A 14,831-nucleotide genomic window follows, 5' to 3' on the forward strand; every position below is an offset into this window, starting at 1 on the left:
GTTCTCATATATCAGGGACTGAGCTGCACCATCATCTATTGTACCTTGACCTTGTGTATTGCATACCTGATCCTTGTGCTGTTTCTTTCTCCTCCTCCCTGTGCATTGCTGTACAAGAAGCTGGCACCAAGTAAAGTTGATGTATGTATGCAGTATGCATTTAAACATAAACCTAATGATGTATTCTTGAATACAGGGCTGAATTTACTTGTGATTTTTATATCTGTCTTGAGTTCACCTTTAAACTGTATATAAACAAACACCTACTAACAATATAATCCTTCAAAGGAGACTATAAAGATGCTCAGAAAATAATGCCTCTCTGTTTTTCAGGTTAGTCTCTGATCCTTGTGTATTTAAACTACACAATCTGAACAATAGAAGATATATTGCAGGGAGATATATTCAGTAGTAATCAATGGCATTCATGGCTGACCTTCTTCATATTCTCCTTTGCAGGCCTGCATTAGTAGTATGGTTTGTATAGTAAGGTATAAAGGTGGCCTGATATTACAGCTGAATCTATTGAGAAAATCACGAAATGTAGCATTTTAACACTTCCAGATGGGTAATACCATACAATTTTCAGTAACATTACATTTTAGCCGTTGTTACTAGCTGTTCTGAAAGACCAATGCAGCTGAATCATTGCTGACATCTACTGACCACAATAAAATAAGCAGCTTTTCCTCCAACGGAGTACTTCGTTTTATATCTGTGAGTGGTCACAAAGAGAAACTCAGTAGCCAAATAAAAAATTGTGTGGGCAAAGCAATAAAATGTTTTTTATTAGTCAGCAAAACTGGCAGGCACACTCTAACTAATGAGCCCAGCAGGGAGCCGCCAGTAATTCATTTTAAATTAGATCCAACACTATAATCCTCACACTGCAAATTATCTGAATATTTGGTAAAGCCAATATGATTATCATTAGGGATGAGCCGAACACCCCCCGGTTCAGTTCGCACCAGAACTTGAGAACATGCCAAAAATTTGTGGGAACACACGAACACCGTTACAGTCTATGGGACATGAACATGAAAAGTCAAAAGTGCTCATTTTAAAGGCTTATATGCAAGTTCTTGCCATAAAAAGTGTTTGGGGACCCGGGTCCTGCCCCAGGGGACATGTATCAATGCAATTTTTTTTTCTTAAAACGACGTTTTTTCGGGAGCAGTGGTTTTAATTAGGCCCCTTTCACACGGGACGGATCCGTGTTGATCTGCCCCGTGTTTATCCGCTGCTCCGCGGGGATAGCTCCGTTTTCCCCAGCTGAGCAGGCAGATGACAGGGCGGGACCCGCACACTGTGCAGGGACCGCCCTGTCAGATCTCCGCTCTCCCCTATGGGGGATCGGAGGAACACGGACCGTCTGTCCGTGTTCATCCGATCCACTCTGCAGACGGATAACATCCGCTGACACCCGCTATCCCATAGGGATGCATGTATGTCCGTATTTCATCCGAAAACGGATGGATGAAATACGGACATACGGTCCGCATGTGTGAAAGGGGCCTAATGCTTAAAGTGAAACAATAAAAATGAAAATTGTCGGGTCCCGGCAATATAAATAAAAATCATTGAAAGAAACGGCATGGGTGGGTGTGGGGTTCCCCTTAATATCCATACCAGACCCAAAGGGCCTGGTAATAGACTGGGGGGAGAACCCATGTCATTTTTTTCAATGATTTTCATCTAGATTGCCTGAACCCGACAATACATTACAGCCGCGAGTAGTTTTAAATGACATTTTCTCCTTTAGAAATGTCATTTTGCTGTGGTACAGTTCAAACACAGGAAAGATGCGCTACTTTACAGACATACTAAGGACACCCGAACCCCCCCCCCACACACACACACACACCCCCGGCACAATATTAAAAGGAATATTTCATTTTTATTGTTTCACTTTAAGCATTATTAAAATCACATGTGTGTGTGTGTGGGGCAGAACAGTGGTGTAGTGGTTGCACTTTCACCTAGCAGCAAAAAGGGTCACTGCTTTGAATCCTGACCACGACACAATCTGCCTGGAGTTTGCATGTTCTCCCTGTGCCTGCGTGGGTTTCCTCCGGGTACTCCGCTTTCCTCCCACACTCCAAAGACATGCTGGTAGGTTAATCGGATCCTCTCTAAATTGGCCCTAGTATATGAATGTGAGTTAGGGACCTTAGATTGTAAGCTCCTTGAGGGTAGGGACTGATGTGAATGTACAATGTATATGTAAAGCGCTGTGTAAAGTACCTGAAATAAATAAATAAATCACTACTCCCGAAAAAAACAACCGTTTTTAAAACTTTTTTTGCACTGATACATGTCCCCTGGGGCAGGACCCGGGTCCCCAAACATTTTTTATGGCAATAACTTGCATATAAGCCTTTAAAATTAGCACTTTTGGTTTTTCATGTTAGTGTCACATAGACTTTAACGGCGTTCCGCGGCTTTCAAATTTCTCAAGAACGCCACATATTGTTCGCTGTTCAGCGAACGGGCGAACATTGGGCTCATCCCTAATTATCATGATTACACATTTGAAATTTACTACAGTGCATTAAGATGGTTGTAAACCTCTGACATGAAATATGAACAAACTATATCTCTCCATAATGTGCACGTGTCCCAATCCAGAGTAAGAGGTGTCATTTGTGTCTGCTGCCTCATTGCTCTGCTATCTGTAGGAGTCACTTCTGACCGGTTTTCCTGACACCAAGAGATAAATAAGGTGAAAGGGGAGGGATCTCCAGCACACTGCCTGTGATTGAGAGCTTTAGCTCTGTTCCAGTGTGCTGTGTGAAGGAGGGTTTTTCCCTTCCCCCCAGTCAGCTCTCAGAGCTCCCCTCCCTGAGCTCTGCAGAGTGGAACCTCAGCTCCTCTGCTTTCTGATAGCTCAGACAAGCTGTATAAATTCTGGGCTTTGAATGGCTGTACAGAAGAGAAGACTGCAGATAAATGAGTACAGGATTTGTGGATTTTTAAATGAGGATTTGTTTCATCTCTGTGTATCACCTGAGGCTAGTCACTTCACTGGGTAAGGGTTTACAACCAATTTAAGTATAAGCTTGAACATTCATTAAAGGCAAAAGGCTGAATAAGGTAAAAAAAATTAAATAAAATGGACTAATAAGGAAATACAAAAAAGAAGAACAAAATCCATCTCCCAGTATTCAAAAGTAGTTTTAGCCAGTTATGGTTGTGTTGGCGCTGTTATTTTTTAATCTATTCGGGCACAAAATAAAAGGAAAAGTCAATATATCTAAATTTGTTGCTGTGAATGATCACTACATGTCTTTTGTGACATGCTTAATATAAGCCGTTGTGTACACACCACCAAGAAACACACCTGTTGTCTAGAGCTTTTCTTTTCATAGGAAACAAAATCTATTTATTTTACTTTGTGTCCAAGTGAAAGGCAGAGTCAAACCACCTGCTTTAACATACTGACAATAGATAATGGTGACTTACAGTGGAGTAAAGAGATGATGTGCTGGAAACCAACGATAAGGAAGATCCATGAACTGAAAGAAAAAAAAAAACATACATGCACTTCAACATAATAATTGAGAACCAGGACATTTTGATAGACAATGCATATCAGTGAAAATCATTACTGGTCATGTTAAAGCATTATCTAAACCCAAAAACAAAAATGGAATATATTGCAGATTACCAATCATTAACTCCTTCCTGCCGAGCCCTGGCATCCTTTCAATGGGTCTTTTCACCAGGAGAAAGGAGACAGACTGCCCATGCATGTGACCACTCTGGTTATGCAATCCATAGCAGCTATGCTTCTTCGAACCTACCTATTTCCCTGTACCTTTAGCTCCCATCAGGTGCACACCCAAGAGCACATCCCAGCTCAGATGTTTCACTTGTCCAGTAGACATGAACGGGCTGCACACTGATGCCGTCACCAATGTCTCAAACCAGCTTTGAAGTGTTACCCAGGACCCTGCATTCACTACATCTGGTCTCCCACAGAACATGGAAATGCAATAGTTTTAGTAAATCTAAACTGCTAAATACCTTTTTTTCATCAACAGAGCAGTCTTGTGACTTCTATCAGTGTCTGGTTAAAGCTTGTAGGAGGAGGTTTCATTCTCCTCTGACTGTCCGATAAGGCTACAGGACCTCTGACCCTCTTCCTTGACAGGGCCGATTGGCCCTGTGCTGATCACATGCACCCTCCCAAGAAATAAAAAAATCTCTAGCAATACACACCAAACTGAGCATGTGCAGCTTATCTCCTAGCCTCTGTTCTATCAGGAGATGAATCAGGGACAGTGGAAGAAAGTGAGGAACAGAGAAGACATGATCAAACAGCATTTTTACACAATGCAGAGGATTTACCCCTTAAGCTCCACTTGAGTATAACAAGCATGCTTTACGGCGTATACAAACTGATTTGGGGTTTAGTAACACTTTAAGATAATAAATTATGGTTTCATAACATATAGTCTTAACTGTCCATCTCTGGCCTAATGCGTTTCACTCCATAAAGGGTTTCACCATGGAGTTGTCAAAGTGGTCACATGATCAGGAACATGATCATTATAAGAGAGCGGGAGCTGTCTATAAGAGCATGCAGTGAGCGTACTCACAGCACAGAAATGCTGTGCATGGGCATTAAAGACCACCCTCTTTGCTGCCGCACATATGCATTACCTGGGTGGCAAAAGATTAAACATGGAGGCTACATTGTTTTCTTGTCTTTTTCCTTTATTGGCAACTGAGCCACACTTGGACAGCAGCATTGTCATCCTGTGGACAGGGTAGTGTTAGACTAAATAATATATTTCAATAAACTTTACATAGGTGACTAAAAAAACGAAAGCCCAGCTCTACAAACAAGTTTTTTTGGGGGGCTTTAAAGTCAAACTCCAGCTAAAACTTTTTAAGCCGTTACAGCAACAGTTTTTTTTCCCTTTTGGAATAAAGATTTTATGCAAAGGAATGCATAGGAATGTAAAGGAATGTAAGCACACCTGTCAATGTTAAATGGTTTGCCTCAACCCTCTAACTGATACTTTTGCTGGTCTGTTGGAGGAATTTGTAAATAACAGACTCAAGTCTAACTCCATGTTTACTGTGTCTAAAACAGTCTGTATGGGCCAAGCTTGCCCAAATTAACTATTTTCATCACTAACAGATGTGTTTTCTTGGAGTGCTGTATAAACGGTCTAGCATAAGCTACATATGGTACTGTATACAGCGCTGTGTTGCAACAGTAGGTGGGGGATTTCCTGTTCCGCTCCTGGAATAAAATAGAGTCTGGCTGAGTGCTGCTTCTATGAATGAATACAAAGCTTCCACTGACTGGCGGAGACCTATATATGCCCGCCTCTCTGCCTCAACCAATCAGGGAAAGCTTTGTATTTATTCAAAGAATACAAAGCTTTCTGTGAATGACTAAGCAATGTTCATACTGCTTTTACAGCACACCCAGCAAACATATCTGTTAGTGATGTTAAAAGTTAAAGCTGTAGTAAAGCCCGCTTGGTCATTTTTACCTACAGGTAAGCCTATAATAAGGCTTACCTGTAGGTAAAATTAATATCTCCTAAACGTTCACCATTTAGGAGATATTCGCCTTGGATGCAGCCAGTTATGTCAGCATCACATGTGCTCTGAAGATCCAGCATACCTTGCCTGAACTTCAGAGCTTCGTGCCAGAGCCAAGTTCTCCCACATGCATGTGCGGTAGTGACGTCATTGCGGCTCTGGCCAATCACATAGCCGGAGCATGCAAACTCAGAAGAAAGACCAGGGGAATATGTCAGCCTTCTCAGCAGTGACAGTACAGAGCTGGAGGGCTTCGCTCCAAGGTGCGTATTTCATAATATGCTAGTGTGTGATGCATACTAGCATATTATGCCATTGCCTTGCAGGTGTATTTTTTTAATTTTTTTTTTTTTACAACATTCGTGGTTTACAACCACTTTAATTTGGACCAGCTTGGAGTTAGGCTTTAATGGTTAGAACAACAGGTGAAAATAAAGGGAACATGCCTAAGAAAAGAAAATGTACACAGCCACCACATTTTAGGACTGCTAAGCTGCAATATAATACATTTTTGCTTTACAAGTAAAACCACTCAATCAATTATACAATAAACAATACAACTAAGCTTAAATCAAACCATTTCCAATTAGTTTACTCTTATGTGAACATCTGCGTAATCTACTGCAACTGAACTCCAGAGATCACCTGATCACAGGGAAGGAACATCCAGAAGCCTATGCAAGACATGTATCTTCCTCTCCATTTGCTTGCTAATGCTATCATAAATCATATTCAAGCCTCCAAGACAGGTTTGAATTTGAATGTTTGTTGCGAGAAACTTCTTGTACTGACACTTTGTACGCGGAGACACTTTCAAACATTTTCAAACATAAAGGACGACAACAAACACTTTGCAGTAGATGTGATTTTTTTTTTTTTTTTTGCTTGTAAGTAAAAGTAGTTCACAGATTATTTTCAAAAGGGAGTTTGGGTAAACTTGTGAAATACAGTTATGCCTGAATGAAAAAATAATATACTTAGCTCCTTGTATGAATGAAGCTTAAAATGTATGTAAACCCTGCGAGCTAGTGGTAAGCTGGCTTGGAGTTTTTTCCTGGGCATTCCCCAGGTTTTGTTGTTATCTGTTTGTGGCCTTCCAATGCGACTTACTGCGATAGCCAGCTATAAGTGAGGGTGGTGGCAATGTTTTTGTAATCACGTTGGGGCGTGTATTGGTCCAGCAACGCACCAGCACCTTTGCAGCCATTGTGCTATTTGCTGGGTGTTTGGTGTGTCCTGTACCTTTAAGAAGGGGTGGGCTCCCTTCAGTCCACCTGCCCTCACTTAACCATCAGAATGCATGTGCCTCCACTGTGGGGACACCCAAATGTTTAGTGTTAGGACCACAGATTACAGGGTGCCGTGAAGTGGCTCTGTGGCTTACGCATGCGTTTGTAAATGCGTGTGGACTGAACCCCTGTTTTTAACGCATACTGTTAGACAGGTTAATTGGTTGTCTGCGAGCTGGTGGTAAGTAGGCTTGGAGTTTTTTGCTGGGCATTTCCCAGGTTTTGTTGTTATATGTAAACCCTAACCATGAACATTTTAGTCTTTTTCTTTGGCTTGTCCAAAAATGAACAGTTTGCTGTGTCCTGCGTGCAGTATATTTTATGAAACATTATTTAAAAACTTTAAAGAATTTCACTAATGTTTCAAAAGATAAAGACCCTTGGTTATCCATCCAATTGTGAAATAAGAACCGTGTATGCTGTATCACACCATTTAATAAGGATCTTACAGCTGCCAAATACTGTGATAAGACTCCTTGTCCGCGATGTGAAACATGTGTCCATGATGTAATTACAGCAATTACATTACCTTCTTCCATGCTGTCTCGGAAGGACCCTGAGTGACTGATAGCTCTTGGTCTCTCCTCCAATGAGGTAGCACTTCCTCCTAGTTGTGAATCTTCATATAATTCAAAGGAAGCATCTTGGGCTGGAATGCTATTGGATCGCATCATGTTTGGTCCAGGAATTGTAAACTGGGATAAACTAGTAGGGCTGACTGCAACAGAGATTTCACAGTTAAAGCTTTAGAATTACAAGATTCCTATTACTATTATTACAACTAAAATTAATTTACTGTAGCATGCATAAAACATGTAAAATGTGCTAAAATGATCAGCCGCAAGAATCCTTCAACGGAAACATCCATGCGGCACTATTCATTTTACCTTACTGTCAATGGGGCTTATTTTGGAAAAAGGAAAAGTTATGTTCCCTATTAGCAATTAGTCAGGTTTCCATCTTCACTACAATGAAAAACTAATTTGAAAACGAAAAAACAAATTAGGCAGCTTCCAGCTGCCTAACGGTGGATTACATTCATTAAGGTGCATACTGACCACCTGATCGGGGTCAAAAGCTTCTGGTAAGCCTCCCCTTATCTCAATAGGGCGGCGTGACCCTGTTTTTCCTTTTAGCATCTGGATACCTTTCGGCTGGGTTCTGGGATGGGGCTCAGAGCAGGGGTCCGGTGTGTCCCTGTTCTCCGTTTCAGGGATGAATCAGGCCCAAATTCTTGCCTGAATTCGGACCCTAAACAGAGCCAAAGACACACAGGACCCCTGTGCAATCCATTCCGCAACTACCCCGTAAATGTGTAAGCGGCTCCATGGAGAGCTGGTCACACTCTCCTGTCATACGAATTGGATGCAGGGAAACCCATATCCAATTTGCATAAGTGTAAACCCAGTCTTTATCCTTTCCATCTGGAGACATACCTACATTTACTCCATGAACTTTTGTGTTGGGAGTCTTTAACATCTTTATTTTGTCTGTTATTAGAACTGATGATATATGCATTATCCAGTTCATTTTTTATGCACTAGTACTTTATTGGTTATTACTGCCGTTTAATGATTTTAATGAACTTATTTTATTTATTTATGCACATTTGTTGATTACATTTTGCTACCATTTCACTTTAATATCACTGCACATACTAGTATTGGTAATCACAAGATTGGGTTTAGCTCACACATGATTTTTGTACATTAGCATTGCACTTTTCCTGGGTTATAAAAAACAAATCTGACTAAGGCAACAACTCCACTTAAAAAAAAAAATTCAACACTTTTTTTTGTTTTTGTCAGTGCAGTAAGCTTACAGTATATATTGTTGTATATGGTCCTCCCACATGTTTTACCTAAATTTGAGTAATGGTATTTCCCACTGGTGGATGAGGACATGCCTGATGGGGAGACAAGAGGAGATTGATTTCCGGTATCTTGTAGTCCTCCTGTTGAATGAGAACGCAGCCATTCTTTTCCCTCTTCTTGACTGGTCTGTCGAGACGATGGTGTATACCTGCAGAGATGCAGCAATATTACTTTTATTGTAAACCCCAACTTATGTCTATTACAAGCCAAATCCAGATCTGAATGAGAACAAAGTGCTGCTTACAGTTAAACAGTTACAGTTGGGGACAGTTGAAAAGCTTGTACTAAACCTAAAGTAGTACTAAAGTCTGAGCATAAAAATACCCACTGCCTGTCCTACCCCCTGTCCCTAAACACTTACCAGGATCTAAGTTACTGCCTCCAGCTTCAGCATCTATTTCTCGGAGGCCAGTGTAGCCATTGGAGGAGTTAAGGCATGGATTACCTCTGCTGTGTGTGTCTATGGATGCACACAGCTTGGTATATGACCTGACTGGAGCTTACATGCACAAGTGCCTCTCTAGCTCCCATCTTGTTACAGGAGGCACCCAAATGTGGAAAGGAGAATACAGCCCCACGAGGTCTGCGAGAAGGGGTGCAAAGTGATGTTTCTGTGAAATGTGTGTTACCTCTTTTTTATTTTATTTTACTTTAATGTCATTTTAATTTTGTAAACTACAGAGTTATATAATGTGTAAACTGATAAGGAAGACCATGCTAAGAATGTGTAATAAATGATGTTTAATGTTCATTTCATCCATACGTTTATTAACAGAGAGATAGAAGATTGTACTTCTTAAAGCATGATATTATCACGAATGTAGTTGGAAACGTTGAACAAATTTTGAACTAATAAAACTGAAATAGAATGTAATATCTTTCAGTCGGTTATTTTGGTGAATGTTGACATTATTTCAACATGCATTCACCTGAATAAGGTAGTATTACTGCAAAAAATGCATGTATACTTAATAAAGCAAAAGTAGAATAAATAAATAAATAAATAAATAAATAAATAAATAAATAACCTGGAAAAATTGAAGATTACAATACAACAAAGTAACAGTTGTTTTGTGCAGGCAAATTCAGTACTGAAATAATGACTGAAGCATTAAATATTAAGCTCTTCAAAGCATAAAGCTTGCATTATGCTTTAGTATAAGCATGCAGAACAGAAACAATTAGACAGAGAAGAAAAAATAAAGAATACCAAGACTGGAACAGATTATCCCATAACACAGTAAAATATAATTTTACAATAATGTTACCTATTTATTTGGGTCAATGTCAAATTGTTTAGCAAAATAGATTTTGGGTTCTTCAGCAGAATACTGCTAAACTAGGGCCAAGAAAATGCTGTTTAATTGCATCCTAAAGCATCTGTTGATCTGTTAGTATTCCACCATTAAAATGAATGCAAAGTGCCTTAAAGGAAAACGGATCATTACAAAATGTGCCTAGGTTTATTTACTCTCAGTTTGTATGTACTTTTTTTTCTTTATTGTGAGCAGCAGAAGGCTCAGAGTAATCACTAATTTCCTAGTAAGTGTTATAGACATTTGCATGTAAAAGAAAATATGGTCAATCAGCGCATTAAACACAGGCCATTAAAAAGCATTAAAAAAGTAAAATATCTACAGTATTTCACAAAAGTGAGTACACCCCTCACATTTTTGTAAATATTTTATTCTATCTTTTCATGTGACAACACTGAAGAAATGACACTTTGCTACAATGTAAAGTAGTGAGTGTACAGATTGTATAACAGTGTAAATTTGCTGTCCCCTCAAAATAACTCAACACACAGCCATTAATGTCTAAACCGCTGGCAACAAAAGTGAGTACACCCCTAAGTGGAAATATCCAAATTGGGCCCAATTAGCCATATTCCCTCCCCGGTGTCATGTGACTCGTTAGTGTTACAAGGTCTCAGGTGTGAATGGGGAGCAGGTGTGTTAAATTTGGTGTTATCGCTCTCATTCTCTCATTCTGGTCACTGGCAGTTCAACATGGCACCTCATGGCAAAGAACTCTCTGAGAATTGTTGCTCTAAATAAAAATGGCCTAGGCTATAAGAAGATTGACAAAACCTTGAAACTGAGCTGCAGCATGGTAACCAAGACCATACAGCAGTTTAACAGGACAGGTTCAACTCAGAACAGGCCTCGCCATGGTCAACCAAAGAAGTTGAGTGCACGTGCTCAGAGTCATATCCAGAGGTTGTCTGGAAATAGACGTATGAGTGCTGTCAGTATTGCTGCAGAGGTTGAAGGTGTGGGGGTCAGCCTGTCAGTGCTCAGACCATATGATGGACACTGCATCAAATTGGTCTGCATGGCCGTCATCCCAGAAGGAAGCCTCTTCTAAAGATGATGCACAAGAAAGCCCGCAAACAGTTTGCTGAAGACAAGCAGACCAAGGACATGGATTACTGGAACCATGTCCTATGGTCTGATGAGACCAAGAAAAACTTATTTGGTTCAGATGGTGTAAAGCGTGTGTAGTGGCAACCAGGTGAGGAGTACAAAGACAAGTGTGTCTTGCGTACAGTCAAGCATGGTGGTGGGAGTGTCATGGTCTGGGGCTGAATGAGTGCTGCTGACACTGGGGAGCTACAGTTCATTGAGGGAACCATGAATGCCAACATACACTGTGACATGTAAAATAGGAAGAACCGTGCTAACACAAAAACATATAAGCAGCAGCATATAGTGCGATCACACCAAAATCTAGAGTCCTGTAAAAAGCTGCGCTAAAATTATTAAAAGTTCATATAAATGACATCAAGGGGATTTCTCCAAGTCCTTATTTCAAAGTGAAAACACCACCACCGTGCACTTCTAAGCAGTAGTGACAATCCACCCTAGTAGTAGAGCCTGTTTACCAGATGGCAAGCATAAAAGGGCAAGTGGCTTTAGCCTAGCCAAGGCCTTTTAGCTTGCTGACGCTCCCGGTGTTCCTATGGGGGGTAAATCTCCAGGCTCCCTTAGGTTATCCTCATGTCGCCATTCAACAAGAAAAACCCGGATGACTGGTGGGATGTCTGTGTTCCAGATCTTCAGGAGAAGATCTGGAACACAGACACAGACTTTTACTGCTTGCCATCTGGTAAGCAGGCTCTACTACTAGGGTGGATTGTCACTACTGCTTAGAAGTGCACGGTGGTGGTGTTTTCACTTTGAAATAAGGACTTGGAGAAATCCCCTTGATGTCATTTATATGAACTTTTAATAATTTTAACGATACACTGTGACATACTGAAGCAGAGCATGATCCCCTCCCTTCGGAGACTGCGCCGCAGGGCAGTATTCAAACATGACAACGACCCCAAACACACCTCCAAAACGACCACTGCCTTACTAAAGAGGCTGGTGGTAAAGGTGATGGACTGGTCAAGCATGTCTCCAGACCTATTGAGCATGTGTGGGGCATTCTCAAATCGGAAGGTGGAGGAGCACAAGATCCCTGTGAAGCTCTGGTGAACTCCATGCCCAAGAGGGTTAACCTCCCTGGCGGTATGATTATTTCAGATTTTAGGTGCTGAAAGCGGTACAATTATTTTGCACAGAAATATGGCGTTTCATATTGTAGGCCTGTAATTCTTAGGAATAGTTCACTTAAATCTGTCCAAACAAGAGTCTAGTAGACATCCCGGGTATGATAAAGTTTGAAAAACGAAATAAAAAATTATAATATAATAAATAACTATAAATAATTAAAACACATAATAATATAATAATAATAAAAATTATATAATAATGTAATCAAATCAAAAACACTGAAATTTGCACAGTTGCAGAATTTTAGCTTTTATTACTTTTAGTGTTTGATGACGGATCTCCCCACAAATCACTATCGCTCAATTCTGCAAGTGATTATAATTTATTATCGCTTTTTTCTAGCTGGTCTAAAACCACTTTTGATGTAAAGAGACAGTTTTGGTTGCTATGGACAATCTCCAGTTTCCTGGCAGAAAGAACAGTTTTATATATATAAAACTGCATGCAGGACACTGGGCAGACCACTAGGGACAAAGGGGATGTGTAGTTATTTGATACAGTACTGTAATCTGTAAGATTACAGTATGCTGTATCTATACTATGTGTTTCACTTTTGAATTTACCGCCGAACTCCGTCCCCGTGCGTCGCAACGCTCGCAGGGAACGGAGCTCGGCACTGTGAATCGAGCGAGACACAGCGGCTCGCCGATCACAGCGGGGAGACATCGCAGGAACCAGGGGACAAGGTAAGTAATCTCTTCCTGGATCCTGCGATGCAAGCCCGAGTCTGGCTCGGGGATACCGCTTTTGGTATGTAAAATCCACCCCGAGCCAGACTCGGGAATACCGCCAGGGGGGTTAAGACAGTGCTGGAAAATAATGGTGGCCACACAAAATATTGACACTTGGGGCCCAATTTGGACATTTTCACTTAGGGGTGTACTCACTTTTGTTGTCAGCAGTTTAGACATTAATGGCTGTGTTTTGACTTATTTTGAGGGGACAGCAAATTTACACTGTTATACAAGCTGTACACTCACTACTTTACATTGTAGCAAAGTGTCATTTCTTCAGTGTTGTCACATGAAAAGATATAATAACATATTTACAAAAATGTGAGGGGTGTACTGTATATTGTGTATTGTAGCTTGACATGAACGTGCACTTTTGAAACTGTGCTAATAAATGACAATGGAATCTGATTGGCTACCAAAGCACTCTATTCTGATACTTTTTTTAATACATGAAGGCCCATGGGGCATAATTTATTTAAGCATTTGTGACACTTTCCCACATTATGGCCACATTAGAAAGTTCAATGCAGGCAATAATTTTACATTCTGGTACTGTGATTGCAACAATTTCATTAAGAACCATCATCATATTAGTGATAAGAAAAGTCGAGGTAAATGAGAAATTGTGTCAAATATTTAAGTATTTTTTCACGAAAAAAATTCTGGGACAAAAGTCTGTCTGAGGCAATTCTTCAGCAGATTCATATAAGGCTTACTCAGTTACACAAATCTGTTGCAAGCTGTGCCATTTGTTGCACGGAGGGGATTGTGTCTAATGGCCGGAAGTATCCATAACACACAGACAGCATGGTGTCACCAAGACGATTCTGCTTCTATTGGGGTTTTATTATCTTTTGAACATTGCTCTAGCAAATATTAAACTGAACAAGTAAAATCACCACTGTCATTTAAACAGAATTATTACAGTGCCTTGAAAGAGTATTCATACCCCTTGAAATTTTTCACATTTTGAATTTATGAAAAGTGTGGCGTGCATTTATATTCAGCTCCCTTTAGGCTCGGTTCACACCTAAATCGGCCGCAGATCACACAGCAATGCTGTTCATCCCTGTTCTCCGTCAGGGACGAATCAGGGACGAATCTTTGCCTGAATTGAATTGAAATGGAGGCAAAGTTGCATAGCGTTTCTGTGCAGTCCGTTCCGCAGTCGCCCCGGAGACATGTGAACTGGCTCCATAGAGAGCCGGTCACATTCTTCTGCTATGAGAATTGGATACGGGAAAACCCACATCCAATTTGCATAGGTGTGAACCCAGCCTAACTCTAATACCCCTAACTAAAATCTAGTGGAACCAATTGCCTTCAGAAGTCACCTAATTAGTAAATAGAGCCCACCTGTGTGTAATTTAAACTTACTATAAATACAGCTGTTCTGTGAAGCCTTCAGAGATTTGTTAGAGAACCTTGGTGAATAAACAGCATCATGAAGGCCAAGGAACACACCAGACAGGTCAGGGATAAAGTTGCGGAGAAGTTTAAAGCAGGTTTAGGTTATAAAAAAAAATTCCACGTTTTGAACATCTCATGGAGTACTGTTCAATCTATTATTTGAAAATGGAAAGAGTATGTCACAACTGCTAACCTACCAAGACATGGCCATCCACCTAAACTGACAGGCCGGGGAAGGAGAACATTAATCAGAGAAGCAGCCAAAAGGCCCATGGTAACTCTGGATGAGCTGCAGAGATCCACAGCTCAGGTGGGAGAATCTGTCCACAGGACAACTATTAGTCGTGCACTCCACAAATCTGGCCTTTATGGAAGAGTGGCAAGAAGAAAGCCATTGTTGAA

The 14,831-nt window shown here is 40.6% G+C and overlaps 1 protein-coding gene across 1 annotated transcript in view; it reads right to left on the bottom strand.

Annotated features, from left to right (window-relative positions):
* NAV3 (neuron navigator 3) overlaps positions 1 to 14,831 on the bottom strand; it is a gene marked incomplete in the record, with an annotated part of 918,952 nt that overhangs the window by 122,855 nt on the left and 781,266 nt on the right. Inside the window, 3 exon segments of the mRNA XM_073620003.1 lie at positions 3,463 to 3,515; positions 7,381 to 7,569; positions 8,713 to 8,873. Coding sequence (XP_073476104.1) covers positions 3,463 to 3,515; positions 7,381 to 7,569; positions 8,713 to 8,873 — 403 coding nt within the window.

The sequence above is a fragment of the Aquarana catesbeiana genome, linkage group LG03, assembly GCF_042186555.1.
Source record: "Aquarana catesbeiana isolate 2022-GZ linkage group LG03, ASM4218655v1, whole genome shotgun sequence".
NCBI classification, from domain to species: domain Eukaryota; kingdom Metazoa; phylum Chordata; class Amphibia; order Anura; family Ranidae; genus Aquarana; species Aquarana catesbeiana.